The sequence below is a fragment of the Apus apus genome, chromosome 1, assembly GCF_020740795.1.
Source record: "Apus apus isolate bApuApu2 chromosome 1, bApuApu2.pri.cur, whole genome shotgun sequence".
NCBI lineage: Eukaryota > Metazoa > Chordata > Aves > Apodiformes > Apodidae > Apus > Apus apus.
In genome coordinates this window covers 132682235-132701798 of record NC_067282.1, presented here as the reverse complement: position 1 = coordinate 132701798, position 19564 = coordinate 132682235, and the positions used below count along the sequence as shown (strand labels likewise).

The 19564-nt window shown below is 38.8% G+C and overlaps 1 protein-coding gene across 1 annotated transcript in view; it reads left to right on the top strand.

The window, feature by feature from the left end:
* SCUBE1 (signal peptide, CUB domain and EGF like domain containing 1) overlaps window positions 1-19564 on the top strand; it is a 201000-nt gene that overhangs the window by 47035 nt on the left and 134401 nt on the right. Inside the window, exon 4 of the mRNA XM_051644074.1 lies at window positions 7293-7427. Coding sequence (XP_051500034.1) covers window positions 7293-7427 — 135 coding nt within the window. The remainder of the gene's footprint in view (window positions 1-7292; window positions 7428-19564) is intronic.

Genomic DNA, 19564 nt, shown 5'->3' with positions numbered 1-19564 from the left:
CTACCAAGTGAGAGTATAGAAGCTACAACTATGATGTCACATTAAAGGGCTTGAATGTTTATTTCCTAAATGCTAAAAGCTGAGAAAAGGGGTTTTGTGTCTTAAAAGGACAGACAGTGGTACCCAGTTCTTTAAGACAGCAATAAACAAGTGACATCAAGAGACTGCAGCATTCATACCATGTATGTGGGGCTATTTACTTCAGCAAACAGGCAGGCATCATAGGCAGCAGAGTTAAGCTTGTATGTTAAGTGAATATTTCCTATGTATAAGTGAATATTCCTGTGCTGTACATACTGAAGAAGTCTGCTGCAGCCACCTTACACTGTGTTTGTGTAGTGTGCTATTTAAGGAATTCCACTGTGTATCACAAAATAGCTACAGAAGAAATACTAAGCATTCCTTTTCAAGTTGCACACATCTGTAACTATGTGGACAAATAAGAAGCCTCATCAGTGGGTGTTGAGATGATAGGTGATTGTAGCCCGTTAAGAGATGGGATTCTCTGGGACAGATCTTGGCATCATTTTAGGTGTTGCATCCTTGAACATAAGAGTCCTTCTAGGGATCAATTCATTGATAATTTTAGAATTATTTTAGTATTCTTTACTGAAGAGCATCCTTGTGATTAGTACTTCATGTTTTCTTGTGTAAAATGTGCTTCACATTTCAGGGAAAAATAGTTTTTCCCACTTTTTATTTATTTTTAATGTCTACTCCATTTAAACCATTTTAGGGGTTTTTTTGCAAGTGGATCTTTTCTTAGCAAAGGCTGTAGTGAAGATTCTGCAACTGTGATAATGAATGAAGTACTGGATTCAAGGGTGTGGTATTATTTTACCTTTTCTTCACCACATTTTTCAGTTTCTGAAAGAAGGACACAAAAAGCAGAATTCTAGTCTTATGTGCAAATAGTAGAAAATTTTGGGCCCTGCTTTTAAATTCTTGGTGAAGTCTGATTTCAGATCTCCTGAAGATGTGAATGCTTTGCATGTCAGTAGTGGCATCTCTTTCTTCTAATACTTACCTTTGTATACTCTTATGAAATGGGTCTAAGAAAGATTATTTCTAGTTATTTCTATTACCTAGTTATTTCTATTAGCAGTGATTCCTGTTTCACCTTCCCTTCCTTGCTGGCATGTCACTACTTGTGTGACCATTCCAGCAGGAACACCTGCCTACAACCTCTAATCTGATACCACTTGCTTCACTCCTACATGCCAGATTTACTCTTTGGGCTTCCACAGTTATCTTGAAATCAGATCTTTCAAGACACCCACTGCAATAGAGCATCATGGTACTTGGAGGGAATGGAACAGAGAAGTGAGAAGATATGTGCCAAATGTTGCTGTCATAAGGTTAACTTAATAGAAACAAGCACTTTTTGTTTTAAATGCGATATAGTGAAGTCATTCTGTTTGTCTCTGTAATTATAGTATTTATGTATTGCTGTGCTTCTGGGCTCAAAATAGGTGAGGTATATGGTACAAGAGAATCTGTAAGATCAAGAAAGATGCATAAAAGGCAAGTAGGGAATGAATATTTACTGTTTCTCACAATAATGGGATTAGGGGGCATTCATACAGACTATGAAGCATTATTTTTAAGTAAACAAAAGTATGTCTTGTATATGTAACTCGTAAGTAGATTGCAGAAGTGATTGCCCCATCATCTTGGGTTCAGAATACATTAGATAAATTCATACAGGAAAGATCCAGCAGTGACAATGGTCTTGCAAGTGATTTAGGAAGGTTAATGGGTATGTGATTGCTGAAAGCTGAAAGAGCATGCCAGCAGTGGTTCTATTCCACCTCTACAGTCTAATGAGTATCTACAGAGCAGTGTCAAGGACAGGATGCTGGGCTAGATGGTTTCTTTTGGGATGAGAATAACTATGACTATAGTAAATCCAGGACTGTGTTGTTATTAAATGAGACTTTCAGCCAGCTTTCTCTCTAGAAATATTAACAAAAAAGAAAAAAATAGTTTAAAATTCCAGAATCAGGCACTCATATTTTCTGAGTTTGCCATTGCTAGTAATTTATCTTAAAACACAAGATATCCTCAGTGGTATTTTCTTGCTAACATTTGAGGAAAGTCTGCAGTACTTCTGCCACTAGTTCATCTCTCTATAATGATGTTCTGCACTGCTAATATAGACAATCTAGAGAAATCTTCCAGAGATTTCAAAGGGTAGCTTAGGGAAAAACTAGCAGGATCAGTTCCCTGGATCATGAGTCAAAGTCTTGTTTTTAGAAGTCTCTAAAGATTCTTGATTGTGAACTATACTGTGGCTTCCAGATGCTTTGGAGACTTTGAAGATGAGACTCCGATTTCTGAGGGGCTTAAGTGCTTATGAAAATGCTGACCAGAAAGAAAATGTCAGAAGGAAGGAAGAGAAGATCATAGGAGGAAGTGAACAGTGGACATACTGTTCCTGATATTGACTCTGGGTAGTATTTCCACTTTTGTATCTTCCTGCTTACGGTTTTGGTTTCAGATAGCCTTTGCAGACATTTCTCCTTCAATGGTATCCACCCAGGACACTGGAACAGAATAGCTTCTTTAGGCCAGATATTGTGGGAAGCTCTGAGCCAGATCAGGGTGAAATACCAGTGGAGCTAGTTTTAAAAGTTCATCAGATAAATTAAATGAGAAGGCATTTGTTTAATTAATAAATATACACCCATCTTTATCAACTGTAATGTTTCCTACCCTTTGATACTGTTCCACACTACCGCTCTCTAGAGGATTTCATCTTACCAAGATACGGAATACAAATTTGATCATGTGAAGTTGGTGGGCCAAAGAGCTAGAGGTCTTATGCAAATTCAGATATGCATTAATGCTTCTGATATATAGATATATCTATATATGTTTATATGTATATATGCATCCATTATCTCTCCTTTTTTGAAAAACACTTCTCCTTTCCCAGCCTCTCCCTGAGATGGCTCTTCCCTTACTCCTTGTTGTTCTTGATAATGACTGTCCAATTTGAAGTCCAGGCCCTTATCTCCCTGGAAACGTAGGTCTGTATAAGCAATTCTGGCACTTGTGCTGATTGGCATCTTAGCTATTAATTTGTGCCAATAGAGAGTAGTTAAGGGCTCTGAAAACTGTTATTGCTAGATGTTTCCATGAGGAATTGTCTTTTGTAGATGTCCACAGGACAGATCTTTGTGATGAGTGTTTTGGAGAATGGCTTAAGGACATATATTCACTTTCTCCTAGTTTTTCCTCCTCTTTTTGAGGATGAGGGTTGTAGCAGCCATGTGGGATGACCATCTGAGTTCAGCTCAGGTGAGAACATTCTTCCATTTTTTTGTGAGTTTGGATTGTGTAGGTATGCTGAAACCTTGCTCCAGCTTCCAACCTGGGGTCATCAGTAGGATTTTGAGGCTTAGCTCACCCATAAGAAATGGATAATGTACCCTAGGAATCAACACATTGTCAGGTAGTAAGGCCCAGTTGGATGAAAGAACTTTTGCCCAATAATGAGCCTAGGAAATTGATTTAAGTTTCCATACAGTGGTTTAAAGGAAGAGAGACCTGCACTTGCTGCCTTGGTGCTTCCATCTTCAGGGAGACAACCTGTTTCTGGATAAGATGATCAGTGGTAGCTGATTTGGTGCAAAAAGTTGCCTAAGAAGACATGTCTGTTCATTCTAAAAAAAAACCACAAACAAAACAAGTCACAAAAAACCCAACAGTTCTTGTAAAAAGTAGAGTAATAATGAAAGCGAGCTTTGTATTTGTGCTCAATAGATTTTAAACTTTTAAAATGGATGTAGTTGAGGCCTAGAGTAGGTGTTTGAATGAAGGGATTTTACATCATAAGTGACTTTTTTCCTATATCTAAAGTTAGGCGATGCAGGCATCCAGCAGGTGTAAACTGTCAGACAGAGTAGCAACAACAAAAGCTCCTGAGGATGCACCCTCACTTTTTCAAAACAGTCAGCAGTCCAGTTTGACATATAGAGCTTGCAAAACTGGAGCTTGAAGAGCTTTATTGAAAACCTGGCTACTTATTTTGGTGTTTATGTGGAACTTAATCTCTAGAAAATCTGGTCTAAAATGCAATCTCACATATGCTGCATTAATGATGTTTACATGTTCAGCTGGGTGACTTGAGCAGCATTGAATGAGGATTGCACAAACAATGAAAGAAAGAAAAAGCCTCTTTGGCAGCTATTTCATTTGTGAGCTTTGAAAAAATTCAGATACATGAAGGAATTATTCTGAGAGATCTTCCAAAGCTTGAGCTCTTCAGATTCGTTGGAGTTCTCTGTGCTAACTTCAGAAGACTTTTTTACCCCATTTTTTAAACTAGGTTAGTAATAGGCTGATCATAAAGTGACTTTACAGAATCACAGAATTACCTTGGTTGGAAAAGACCTTCAAGATGAGGAAGTCCAATCATTAACCTAACAGTGATAAATCTTTAACTAAACCATATCCTTAAGTACTATGTCTATGCAACTCTTAAATACCTCCCGAAATGGTGACTCCACCACTGCCCTGGGCAGCCTCTTCCAGTGCCTGATCACTCTTTCCAGAAACCTCTGGGACTGTTCCCTCTCTGCTGTGCTGTACTTCCAGCAGACATTTGGGAAGTTGAAATGCCTCACAGGAACAAGGGCAAGCGACTGTGCAAGATTTCTCCCAAGTGCTTATAGAACTTCTAATGCACCTCTCTGTCCTGGTTGGGTGCTCTATAACAGATTCACACCATGATACCGGCCTTGTTGTCCTTCCCCTTGATTCTGATCCAAAGACCCTCAATCCTGTCATCACTGTATTTAATTTCAGAACATGCTTAGCAGTCCCTAACATATTAGGGTCACCCCACCACCTCTCCTTCCTTGCCTGTCCCTTCTGAACAGCTTGTAGCCATTGACTGTAGCACTCCAGTTGTGTGAGCTGTCCCGCCACGTTTCTGTGATTGCCACTATGTCATCAATTTCCTGGTGCATCATGGCTTTTGTCTCCCCGTTTGTTGCCCATGCTGCAGCAAAGTTTACTTGGTAAACTTTCTTTCCAATAAATAATGAAGTAAATATTTTCTGGTCAGCCATGTCCAATAGATTGCTTGGTATGGTGGATAATAAGCAATACTGCCTTTTAAAACTGCAGTAATACAAAGTGCTCCAAAAAGCCTGACCCTAATAGGATTGAGGTCTGAGAAGAGAAAATGTTAATCCTATACCACCAGGCCAAGTTTTTTATTGGAAGGCAGTTAGTATGGAGATGTAGTAGTCCTAGATCCCAGCTGTTCCCTTTTCATCAACTCCTCTTAATAAATGCAAAATAAAATAATTTTGAGGCATTCTAATTGAGAACAGTTAGAATAAATTTCTCATAGTACTACTTTCAAAAGAGTTTAAATTGTGGTAACTACTATGTCATATGGATTTGGGGCTTGGTGGTAAATTGAGCTGTCTCTTTACAGAAGTGATAAATCACCAGCATTTGCTATCAAGAGAAGAAAAACAATGTTTATAAATCATTGCATTTGTTTCAGATTATTCATCAGAGCTGGAAGGCAATGGTTCAAGTTGCTTTGTGGCACCATATACAGAATGCTGGAAAGGCTGCGTACTTTGTAGCAACATTTTGGGGTTTGTACATGTAACAACTGAGACTTTTTCCTTCAGTAAGTGTTAAGCTAATCTTCCAAAGAGGAAGATCTAGATTCCAGCAGACTGTTTTGAAGGAACAAGTTTGAGTTGGCACTAGTAGGGCAGCAAGACCTATTGACTCACATGGTCTCACAAAGTTGTCTTACTTTTTTTTCCTTCTTATACTGCAGTAGGCAAGAAAAATCTTAACTTTTCCTTTTCATATGCCCTCCCAAACCACTCTAACTGGAGTATTAAAAGCTTCAAATCTGGAAAAGACTTAAGAACTGAGGGCATTGAGGATTTTGATACAGAACTTTTGCTTAACATTTCCTGGTAAATAGAAAAAAAGGACTATCTACAGGCTTTAATGGTAGTTCTGGACAGGAGGAGATTGCTTGGTGTCCCTGGGTGCTGCTGTAATTATCCTAGAGCTTTTTTCCTCTGTGAGAAAGAGGTACAGTTTCTGTCCCATGGAATGCAGGCAGCACAAACAGCAATAGCAGGCATTGCTGATCAAGCTGCCAGAACTAGCCGGTGTTCTGGCTTTACTTACTGGCTGAGTTTCCCCAGCATTTCGGAGCTTCCTGCCCTTGCCTACAAGAGTATTGGCAAAAGCAGCTTGGTTTTACCTTAGTGTATTGTGTCAAGTCTTTGAGGAATTAATTTCTGCAGGATCTTTGCCAGCTCTTCTGAGGTTTTGAATGTTGTGGATAGTTTAGCTTTGTAGTGTTTTTCCCCCCTCCTAAAATAAAATGAAAGTAATGCACACACCAACTCATTTGCTGACATGTTGGCACATACTGTGAAATAACTGGCTGCAGAGTTTCCATTAAAAAGGAAAACATGGACTTTTCAGGTGGCAAGTTGCTTTTATCCAAAGAAAAAACAGAAGATGGATGTGATACACCTTTTATGAGCAAAACAGGAGAGCTATAAGGTTGAATATGGGTCAGATATCCTTTAGTGGCAGTGGTTTCCCAATGCTGAAACATGTATCTCTGTTAAACACAATGGCATAAAAATATTTTTGCCAGGAAGAGGTGATGGAGGGTAGGCATGGACCCAGTAGCTAATGCTGTCTTTGTGGTTTTATATATTTGCCTATTAAAATGACAATACAGACATGGAACATTTAGATTTAAGAAGCCTTCTTTTCATTATACAACATTAAACAAACTGACAAAGTAGGGGGTTATGACTTCAGTAATTGAAACATGCTGTTCTGTTCAAGACCAGAACTCTATAAAGACTCTTTTCACCCAGTAATGCCCTTTGTGTTTGCCTGCTACCCCTGCTAGAAATTACTGTAGGCCTGAAGTGTGTCTTTCCAAGTGGAGTGGGAATGACAGAGTGCAACACTGCACTTGGCAGATGGGGTCACAGCCTTTTTAGGACGTTAGCATTCATTGTGCATTGGAAATCAATTTGAAGCTCAGAGTGCATGGAGACTTAGCTGGACTCCTCTCCCCACCGGTTTTTCATGTTAACTTTAAACCTAGGATGCAGGAGAAAGAAGTAAATGGATTAGTTTGGATTAACTCTGATGGGATTTGGATAGTTTTCATTAGCTTAATTTACAGTGTGCTTTGTTGTGGGTTTCTTGCTCTTCTAAATATATATTCTGAATCTGTACATTATCTTACATTTGTTTTTCCTTCTCTCTTCTAGATGTTGATGAGTGCCAGGATAACAATGGAGGGTGCCAGCAGATTTGTGTAAATACTATGGGCAGCTATGAATGTCAGTGCAAAGAGGGCTTTTTTCTGAGTGATAACCAGCATACCTGCATTCATCGCTCCATTGGTAAGTTTTCAGTATGTAAATTTTGCTCTTTAGATTGACTGTGTTCAATCAGAAATGCAGAAACTGGGGGCATTTTTCTTAATCCCCAGAGCTCCTAAAATAATTTCACTGGTTGGTTGGGACTGATTGATTCCTCTGCTACCCAGACTTGTGGCAGAGCCATAAATAAGACAGGAGGAAAGGCTTTAGTTTGGCATAGAGATTATACTTGGTTTGAACAGAAGGCTCTTCGGGCAGGCAGAGGCAGATTTTCAAATGGCAATTTCCTGCTTCTGAATTTCCAAGACTTAAAAATCTCTCTGTTGGTTGTGTAATAGTTTGTTTTATAAATCTTTTTGGTGGAATAATAGTTCACCTGTCTTCCACCTTAGAGAGCATGGTATCTTATCTCACAATGAGCAGCTTGTTTCTTCTGGACGTTATATAGGTTATGTTTTTTTGCCAGTCATGTAACTCACTGCTTCGTTGCAGACTGATGATGGTTGATAGTATCTTGACACAGCATTTTTCCTTGGTTCAGTACCCTGTCTAGGGTGGATTAGGAAACTGCTTCTCTGTTGCCTATGCACTAACAGTAGAAATAAGGAATCCCTGCAAAACTGTGATCCTTGTCTGTCTCTGATTCTGACTAGAGTAAGCAGCTCTCCCTTTTCAATACATGTCAAACATGGAAGACAAGTTTCAGTGGAAAGGGAGAAAAGAAAACAGCATAGTTATAAATCTTGGCAATTAAGTGGACTCTCTCTGCGTTCATTCAGACTTCTGGTGACCCTGGCAGCAATGGAAATACAAGCTAGCAAACTCATTTACCAATAGGCAATACTGAATGACAAACTAGCAAGATAAGTCTGGTGATCAACAATGTAAGCACACTGTAAATTTCAACAAGCCACACAAATGGTTCTGAACTATCTTAGGTCACTACAATTAACCAGAAGATCATACTTGAACACAGAGTATGAATTTAGTCACTCTGTTGACAAGAAAGCAAAACATTGTAGTGTAGCATCTCAGAAATGTAAGTTTCTTTCTGGCACTGTGTGTCTGCTTACACAGAATGGTAAATACAAGTAGTAATTTTGATTTTCAGAAATGAACATGTCCAAAATACACTCACAGGTCCACTTTTTAGCATGATTTTTAAGTTTTAAACAATTGAGGTGTTTTGATTATGACAATAACATACAATTAAGCTCCATCAGCTTGTGCATTTTAAAGTTTATTATCTAATAGGTTTTTAGTATTCTTTCAATATAGATTGCTTGAATTTCTGTCCAGCATAAAAGTAACCCTGACACAAGGATATCCAACAGAGCAAGGAATAGTAGCTGGAGGCTTAATGAAAACCACTTGCAGAGTGCTGTGATACAATCATTATTTCAATTTGCACATTATAAAAATTCCCAGCTGTAATAAAAGAGAATTTAGTTATCTGAGATGGAAACTAATGAAATAAATGAAATATGAGACTCTAAAGGCAAAAATTTCTTCTAAGGAATAGATTTATTGAGGGAAAAGGGTAAGTTTTTATGACAAAGAGGATTCCTAGTTTGCTGGAAGGACTGGGGGAGTGGATTTGAAGGTTGACTGCTGTATGCACATAATAAATATGCATGGGAACAATGTATTTGTGTTAACTTCTTTGCAAAGAAAGTGTTGTAGAAGACATGAATGTTTAATTTGAAGCAACATCTTCAAATTATTTTAGATCTGAAAAAGAACAAGTAACCTGCCAGATAGATTGATAATGATTTCAAAGTGGTTTATGAACAAATGGTTTTTAGCTTTTCACAAATGAAGTGCCAGTTTACAATAACAGCAAACATCACACTATAGTGCCATGGTCCCGCACACAAATACATTGGAGGGACCTGCTAGAGGAAGGAAATTAAATTGTTTCTGTTGTCAGAGATGACTGAACTGCAAATAGTAAATAAGCATGATGAGAAAGTAAATGTTCTTTTTTTAAAATGCGTTTACTCACTTTCATCTGCCTCACTTATAATTGCTGCTACAAAAGCTGTTGGAAGGCAAAAATATGCATCAACATATTTAGCCAGAATTGTGCCTAGGGCTAGGTTGTGTCTGAACCACTGTTGGTAAACAAGGCTGAAGTGACCAAAGGCACACCACACAGCTTGCATTGCAGTCCAAACACACTTGCCAAAGCCCTTTAGCAAGCTTGTTGACTTTGAGCAGAATAAGATCCATTAATTGCAGTGGGATTACTTTTTTGTCTCTGAAAAATGCATGTGCAGTCACACAATCTCAGTGTCCTTGACATTACCTAAAGTCTGTTCAAGGACTTAGGTAGACTAAAGCAATCAAGCACAAGGTTTTTCATGCAGTTCGCTAACACCTTTTCCCTCCTGTTTTCAAGTGACTTGGGGGGAAGGAGAAAGTATTGCAAAGTGCTTAGAAAGTACTTGGGAGTTGGGATGAGTTTGGAGTGAAAGGAGCAGTATCAAGCCTAAGCAATGCCTTGTGTGCAGGCCCAGCTCACCTGCCTCGACCATCAGCAAGGCTGGTGCTGATCATATCCTTTGAGCTTATCAGCATATTCAAGTTATGTGCTAGTTTCAGAGTTGAAGAAAGGGTGTTGTATAATTCTCCTGGGGGTTAAGCAAAGGAGGATATATGTCCCTTTTTGCATTGATCAGCCAAGGGAAGGGTATATTCTGGTACGAGGCACCCTCCTTAGAATTGTTGGCCACTATGAATTTCCTCAGCTTCCAGAGGTGTGCTGAGCCTATCCCAATGTTTTGAGGCTGTGTTGTACCACCATGTTCCTATCCACAAGTGGGAGTTAAAAGCCACATTGGAGTTCATGGTAGGGGCTTTTAATATCATCCTTGTGTCCCAAATGACATGTTTGCTTGCCTTCTAGAAGTGTTCTTATTATTTCCTGTGGACAAAAGGAGTTAATGATCCACAGAGAAATACGGATTTTATACCAGTGGGAGGCTAGGCTGACATTTAAGTCAGGGCAAACCCTGGTTTCCCAGCATTTGCTTTATTTCACTGCCTTCATTATAGGCCTACTGATTTCTTCTGTTTAGTCTCAGCATCTTTTGGGAGGGTATTATGCCCAGTACAACTTACCTTAGTTATTTTTGCGTAAAACTTAATTTCCCTTTGCTGGGTCTGATTTCAGTACTAGTTTACTCACAGTAATGACAGCAACAATGGGGAGAGAGAATGGCAGGGATAATGGATTGTAAAAGATACGGTGAACTTAACAGTTATTCAATTTAGTACATCTTGATTGAAATAGTAGGTGTAACACTGTGAATTACAGCAGAGGCACCTTTGCACTTGTTTCCTCATGACTTAAAAAGGATCCAGAGTAAAGCAGCTGTTACTGTATCATCTCCAGCTCCAGAGGGAGCATGTGTTTAATAAATGTGGAGATTAGTATCATAAACTACAGCTGTGACTGAAACAGGTGAGTGGGTTACAGCATTTTTTCCCCTTAATGTGATGATAAGCCAAAAGCCCCAATTCTGCCAAGCCTGTGGGTACATCCTTAAATTCCTAGTGCTATAAAAATTGATTAAAAATTTGCATTGGGCCTAAAAGGCATACAAATATCAGACTTTAGCTTTATACCTCCATCTCCACTGAAGTTCAGAATGATCAGAATAAAGGGTACAGTATGTGCCATTTTCATTGCAACTATAAAAGGGATTTCAGTCAGGAGCCCTGGCTACAAATTGCCTTGTCAACTGAAGTGCTCAGCTGAAGCAGTGTAGAAAGCCATGGCTGTCCCACCTCAGAGGGCAAGTCTACTTAAGCACAAATGGTGTTTGATTACAAGCCAGGTACTTCAGCAGTTCTGTGGCTAGGAAGACTTGTGTTGTTTTCTGTTCCAGCCCCTGAATGTCTGTCTAAAGCATAGTTATATTAATGATCTTATATCAGCTAATCATTTACTGCCAGTGTTTTTATACAGCCAGTGCCAAGTAAACTAGAAAGGCAGGTGCAAGTGGGAGTGGTAATTATAAACGGAGACAAGAAGAGGTGGAGAAGTACCAGGCTATAGAAGGCTGGAAGTTATGATGGTCTGGTCAAACAGTGGAAAAGCTTTTTACGTGGTTGTCACCACCACTTTCAAGCCTTTTAAAAAATCATTTGGCAAGGAAACACTTTTTCACTTCTCCTTATCCCACTAGCCTTATGTTCTTAGCAGAATTAGGGAGTTTGACATGAAGTCAGGCTACTGCAACTTAGCTAATTACTGTGCTACAGAGTCTCGAAACAGCTTGTCTCTTTCTACACTAAAAGTGAAACAGTTTAATCCCAGAGGAAAGAGAAACATGCTAAACCAAGTTACCTCGCATTTGTCCTAGAGGAAGTGAGCTTAGGAAATGGCTAAGCATGCTTGTGGGGTTACACAGTAGCTTGTTAAGACTGATTAAATGGTTAAACCCTTGTTAATTTTGCAGTAGTAGTGTAAGAGTCCTGTGGTCAGCTGACATCAAACTAGCAAGTTTCTTCTTGTCCTGATGGTTATAAAACCACCTTTGTTCAATTTTTGTCTTTCCCACTTTCCATGATTAATTTTTATTCCTTACCTGTTTTCTTAGTTCATCCTATTTTCTCAGTTCAGTGCAATTTTATAGCAATAGAATACTGTGTTAGGACTCCCTGGAAGGAAACATGGTCCTCAGTCGGTGCAGGGAAGATTACAGGTTGGGCTTCTGGACTTTACTCTTGTCACTGGTATTGACGCCTTGTGAGATGCTGGGCAAGAAGGTTATTGTGACTCAGAATTTCTGCAAAGCACTTCTGTTCTCAGAAGTGCTTTTTCTACAGAAAGCACCATAATCTACTCAGATTAATGTGGAAGGGTGACTTTAAATAATTAAGTGTTGCCAGCACCATTCCAGACTTTATGAAATACGAGGTTTCTCATCTCAACTATGAAAGCTCTTTCGTGATGATGTAACTGGTTAAATTACTCTATTACTTGACTTTTCTTTGCCATAGCTGCCCCAAGTACAGACATCCCGTTCACTGGAGCAAAACAGTCCTATTTGTCTTTTTAAATTGGAATCCTAATGTAATTGTAAACTAGACAAATATATATAAAGTAAATTTTAAGAAAATCAATTAATCTGCTTTTAGATAATGTAATAAGAAAACATTTCAGACAGCATAGGTTTTATCTGGACTAACATTGTGATCTTGGAGATTGCAAAACTGTATGACCTAAGTGTAATAGAAACTTGTCTGTTTATACATTCCCATGATACATTTTGAATAAATAGTTCAATTTATTTTCTTTCACAGAATACAGGATACAGAATGTATACAGAAAAAAAAAAAAAAAAAAAAAAAAAAAAGGCTTATTAAACCATTTTAAAAACCTTTTACAACCTTTTAGAACTGTGTATAACCCATGAAAATGGCTGTACTTTGGTTTTAGGGATTCTTATTTGCACCAGCAGCCTGTGTGAAGGGCACTTCACATTTGCTTTCTTCATTCCTCTGGAATGAAAGGAGTTTGCAATTTGTCTGGAGGGGAAATGCAACAGGTGAAAACATGTGGTGTAATTAAAAAATTGATTGTGTTGGAAGGGACCTTAAAGACCATCTAGTTCCAACCCCCTGATCTCTGTTAGGCCTTACCTCCTTCCACTCACCTATCAGTGATTTATCATGATAAGTACTAGTAAAATTACACTGGTGTAAAACTAATTTAAATAAAATCTGTTTTAAGTTCAGCTGTGACAGGAAGCAGAGTTATAGAATCATAAAAATAATATTATGGGAAAGTTTATTACTAGATGTTAGAGTAAGTAGTCTTAAAGAATCACAGAATAGCCCAGGTTGGAAAGGACTTTGACAGATCATCTGGTCCAACCATTTGTGGGAAAAGGTAAGTAATTTAAAAGTCCCATGTGTAACTTGCGTGTATAGTGCTTGAACAGTAGTAAAAGTAGATGAACAGTTGAACGTGTTTGACTGAGGGATGAACTAGCACATGCAGGTAATTTCTCAAAGTGAGCCAAAATCTGAAATAGTTTAGTGGTACCTTTGTTGTCTACATGGGTCTATTGCTGGTGCCTGTTGGTATGGAAAGGATGAAGCTAAAGGGGGAAAGGAGTGTCTAGGAAATAATGAAGCTGGAGATGCAAAGAAGTGTCTCTTAGAGCAGCTGTTTGAAACACTATGCAGCAGCATGACAGCCCAGCCAGCTTCCCAGCGGCAGCAGGGAATTTGTAAGTCAAATATAAAATCTCTCCACACCTGTGTGACAGAAAGTGCAGTGAACAGTTTGTAGCTCAGTAACTGACTGACTGGCAGTGCTGACAAGATGGGAAAGCTATACGCACAAATGGGAAAACACACTGGAAAGTAGTATATTAAAAAAAAAAAATTAAAGAGAGAAAATATGCAAAGGGAGCTTTCACACTCAATCATTCAATAGCGTTGGAAGTGAACCAATGTTCTATTCATGCTGTCTGCTCTGGATATAACAAGATTATACTAAATAAAAGAACTGACATGTTTTTTAGAGGCCTCTAGCATCCAGTTGACTGAAACATCAGGTGAGAAAGATTTGGGAAGAATATTAAGGCAGAGTGTACTGAAAAAAAGCTTGCTTTCACGCATGCACACAACAAATGGACTCTGTTTTAAGTATATCCTGTGTTGTATTTGCCATGATGTGTCTTTCTCATGCCATCAGGGATACAATGATGAATTCCAGGCCTACTCTGAATACTGTGTAAAGATGCTCAGCAATTTTCATACCCACTGTAGTCACTATGGGTCTCTCCATGTATGTCTCATATTTTTCACTATGCAAAGAAATCAGCCACAGGCCATGCTTCAGGCACTGTTCCTCTTTCCTAGTATTCATGAGAAATCTCAGAGATACGATCCAGCCAGACCACTCTAGAGGCCAATACCACAGTGTGATTTTGGCTATAAACCAGTGCGAATTCAGGATATGCCAAATACCTCTTCATATATACTGTTACCCTCCTGTATATGGTATGCATACTATGCATTTAATGAGTGCTATTAATTATTCCATTCCATGTAATTATATTTGAGATTGCTCTGAGCTATTCTGAAGTAATTGAGGAATCAATGGAAATAAGAAGGAAGATACTTGTATTTAATAGCCATATATATTTTCAAGCTTAAGAATACTTGCATGCTCTGTTAAGCTTATAAGTATCTGGGTCATAAATTTGTTAGTTTTGTTACTGTTCTTGCTGCTATGTTGATTATTTGGTACTTGAGCACCAGTGGAGCCAGACTGTGTGAGACCTTGTACAAACTGGAACAATTTACAGCCTAAGAAACAAGGCAAACAGAGGGCAGAGGACAGCAGAAAACACATAGTCGCTGTGGATTCTGTAGTGGCAGAACATTGTAGTAGCACCATGAGATATTTTTAAGAGGAGGCACAAAGGAAGAAGTGAGTGAGACAAGGGTGTGTCAGGTAAACAAAGTCAGAGAAGGAGGGAGAGAGAAGTAGAGCAAGTGGAGGAGAATAGAATGAAGAAGAAAAAAAGGGGAGGAAACAGTTTAGCACAAGGCAAAATCTGTACTTCTTCTCTGTCTCCTTAATTCCCTGGCTCTCTAATGCCATTTCTTGCCAGTATCTTCTCCCTCATGGTTTTCTTTCTATTTAGCTAACTCCTCTGTTATATAAATCACAGCATAGTCATAGTATAGTCACACTGCAGCAATGTCTTGGAAAACTAATGTTTTGCTCAGTGGAATGAGTCATGTGTTGAGATTGCAAAGCCAACCTGCAATAACATGCAAGTGATCTGGATGATGCTCTTGCATGGCTTCAACTCCTTTGCTTCTCCCAGGAGTCAAGAAATATAGAAACAGAGACACTGGGGTATAGCAGGAAAACAAGTGTCATGTGTTGTTGAAGTTTCTCTCTGAACTGTGTTCCCCATTGATCAGAGCATTGAGCTTGCTCTGTGGATCAGTTTACCTGCTTTTTGTGCATGATGCCTAGTATGATTGGGCACTTTCAAAAGTTTCTGCCTGATTCACTAGCACTGAGAAGCTGCAAATAATCTTTCTTCTCTTGTTGGAACATCAAACATTCACCTTTGAGTAAAAGCAACAGGATTTTTGTCCCTCTTTGATATGGAGCACCTCATTTAGAAGCTTTTCTCTGTGTTTATAACTGAGTAAATCACTGCACACGTAAAGTAAGCCAATAGTATCCAGTACAGTGTGCTGCAAGCATTGTGTTACACTGGTGATTTACAAGAGTTGGCAGGTTTTCTCCTTACAGTTAACATGGGCTGAGGATAATATAATAGCTGCTATCTTCAATCCATATCAAACTGCAAAGTACTAGACAGGCCAAAACTAAGAGCCTCCTTACTCAAACATTAATTTTTGACAGGAATTCACATTATTGGCTATGGCATTTCAGTATTTAGTGTAATAAGAATTGGTAATTTAAACTGACATTTGTTTGGAATGCTACAAATGCCAAGATGGGGAAGCAGCTATGTGAATTTTTCTTATTCTGTGCATTTCTCATTCTGCCTGCATCAGAAGTGAGCTCTTAGTTATTTGCTATTCTAATCACTAATTCACTAGAGGATATCACAGAAGTCTAAAAGAAACTACCTCAGGACTCTAAACCCCTTCTGAAATACGAGCTATTGTTCCATGTGCTGTAAGTTATAGATATGAGAGGCAGTAAAGTTAAATAATTTAGCTAGAGTTACACAGGAAGGCTGTAGAAATCCCAAAAGCTTTCATGAAAAGCTGTGAAGGAATAATTCGACAGAGCATGCAGTTAAATTCATACTATGTTGATTTCACCAAACCTGTATAGTAAAACTGAGTAACTGTTTTTAGGTATGTTCCTATGAGGAACAGAAAGCAGATATAGTGAGCCCCATTCTTTTGGTCAGTTATTTAATTCCTTTATTTAATTCCTGGTGCACTTTAACACCAGTGATCAATGAATTACATGTACATATTTAGATATCAAAGTGTAGCACAGGGAGCTGGTGAATAACAGTGCATTTTGCAAATCCTGTCTTCTCTCTCCTTTGCTCCCTATGCTTGTTTTCTTGTTTGTTCTCCATTGGCTCACTGTTGTAAATTGAACAATATCTGAAATTCAGGATGCCTAATGACTCTCTGCACTATGCCCTAGTACTGGGAAAGCAACCAAATTGCTACTGGGAATGTGTAGCTTCTGAAAATTGAGGTGGGATACAATCAGCTGAACAGGTCAAGCAAATGTTGTCAACATTATTTTTGAAAGAAGTGTATATTTCCACTAAGCCAAATTTTGTTTTATGAAATAGCTGGTTTAAATGGAATAATAGTAATTGTATGGGAGGGGGGGAAGTAAAAAACCAAACGTCAAAACTCTGAAACATTTAGACCTGGACGTGTTGTCCTTGGCACTATATGGTAGCGGTGTTTAGGCAGCCTTGTTTGCCTCCATAAGCAGCTGTTGTATTGCACCACAGCATGAATGTCCATGAAGCCCCATTATCAAGAGAAGAGACTGGACACTTAGAATAAGAAACTGCTCAAACATGAAGCCTAATTTGCTAGATGAAGGAGTGTATTCCAGGTAGCATTTCTAAATCACCTGTTTCCTTTCAGAGGGAAAATATTTCAGTGTTGGAGTTTTCCAGAAAAAGGCCAAACACAACAGAAAAAGGGTCCTGGCAGCTCTGCTGAAGGGCAGCATCCAAGCTGTACTTGATGTGAAACTGGCTTAACCAGCCTTTATGGGCAGCTGTTTGTCTGCATGCTCTTCTGCAGTCCTGTGTTTCTGCTTGTCACCTCTCCAGACAAAATAGTTTCAGAACTTCCTCTAAGCTTCCCAGAAGAAGCTGTCATTTGGCCTAAGAGCTTCCTTAATGGACATTTAATTACTCTGCTCTAATTGCAGTTAGAAAAGCATATCATTAAAAAAAGCCTGTAATAAGCTTTTTTAAACCAGGATTCGGTGAGCAATAGCTTGATCTGTGTTTTTCTCTTGAATTCAGAATATGTTTACCTGAAGTTTTATTTGAAAAGGCTTTCTATGTAGATCTCATGAGTTTTGAACATTTGGCTAAGCTACCATTTGTCTTCAGCTGGCATTAGTTGAAAATACCTTGTGCTGTTCAATCTTTCGAGAAGTCACAGAAAGAGATAGTGAGCTGTCATTCCTGTGCTATCTCCCAGAGAAGCTGACTACTTATCAGCCAGATGAGCTCTAAATTAATCTGGAGGATTGCCTGTCAAGACCACACTGCAAGGCTCCCTGAAACAGCTGCATGGTAGAGTAAAATGCCAGAAAAACAATAAAATCAAGGAACATCTGTGGTAATCTCAGTAGTTAGATCTTCTAAAAGTAGAGCCTTGGTGGGAGCAAGAAAACCCCTATGTGTTCTCATGAGTTTCATCCAAGAGGGACATTAGGTGGCTAAAGGAATTTTGCTGTTGTCCAGACCATGGCTTTCTAGACCTGTTGTAAATGACGTGTCCATCAAATTCACTTCTTGCTCATAGCTATCAACTGCCCTAACCCAGAATGTAAATACATCTCTGAGCACTCAAAGTTTATTTATATCATTTGGTTAAATATTTTATGGGGTTGTTTTCTTGCTTCATTTCCTCTAAAAACACCTGTAAGAGCCTAATTTTTTTCTTAGTGTTTATTATGACTCACTTCATAGAGGTACTCCTGGGCTGGGCTATACTAAGTAGAGCCATCTCAAAAACAACGTTGTGGTCACAAGTGTGGGTGTGTTGAATGACATCCCATTTTTCCTGTTCCATATTTATTCTCTGCTTGGATTTCCACAGTGTACTTACAGGCAGAAACAGGATTTCCTTTCTTTCCAGTATGACCCAATATCAGGAAAAGCAATGCAATTTTTTTCTGTTTACCTTGACCACCCATAAATACTACTTGGATTAAAATCCATATTCAACGTTTAGCTGATTATTTTCATCGAAGTATAGAAATCAAATAGAGCTGCTTATTAAGAAGAATTCTATTTTTCCATGTTGACTGTTGCACAGCAAATTGACTGCACTCTTATTTACTGTCTCAAATTCTTGTTGACCTCTTGCAAACAGCTCATAGCTTTTCAAAGGATTTTCTTCACCTTTCTTTTCTTACACCATTCAGTCCAGGGATGACTACAAACCAGATATGCAGCTACCAGATGTCATGCTTATTTCCATGGGCACTTCTGCCAATGTAAATTATTCTTCATTCCTACTATCCTTTCACCTCCTTGCTCTTTTTTGAAAAATGGAGTACCAGTTAGGTGTGGAGACTAGGATGAAATAACATAACTTTGTTAGACAATGAAATCTGTAGAGGCTGAATACTGCTCCAGTCATAGCTGTTGTGTTCTCTCAGAAGTGGAGATGAGATGCAAGTCTGATTGATCTGGTTCAGAAGTCCACATACTCCCAGAAGTTTCAGTAGGTTTTTAAGCAGCATCACAAGACTGTGAACGTCAGCCAAAACCAGAGATTGAATCTGAAAGTGATGCAAATTATGATGGTTTCTCTGGGTTACACCATTGCACAGGTAAAGTTGTGAATAACTGTACTATCCTCGTAAACTTTATATTTTCTGTGGAAGATCTTAGCAAACCATTTCATTTGTCTATAGGACAGAAGTGTCTCTAGGTCCTATGCAGAACTTTTGAGAAAGAGGGAAAGAAGTGGCAGAAAGAAACCAATAGGTGATAAGCAGATTAAAGGCAGTTGAGTACTGAAGAATATGCTGCAGGTCACTTACATAGTCTGCTAATCCCAAACACTGCTAATGATAGTTATTGTAGTAAGAAGTTGGTACATGCTGTAGCAGACTAATAAACAGGTGCTGAGATAGTCACTTGGGCACAGAAGAAAGCCTGCTTGTTCTCAGATGAAGAAACTATTCTGCAACAAAAAATTGGCCTCAATGCACAGGAAAAGAACAATGATATAAGAGCAACAGAGTGATTTGTGTACACATTGGATGTTTCTCACCCTGAATGTGCCAGCAGAGCACATAGGCTTCTGAGAGAAGCAGGTTCTTCCACTTTCACACCACTACTGCCCTATAAACATTTCATTCATTTCTGAAGTACGACTTGCCGATTAGGCTTCCACTCATTGTGTTAGTG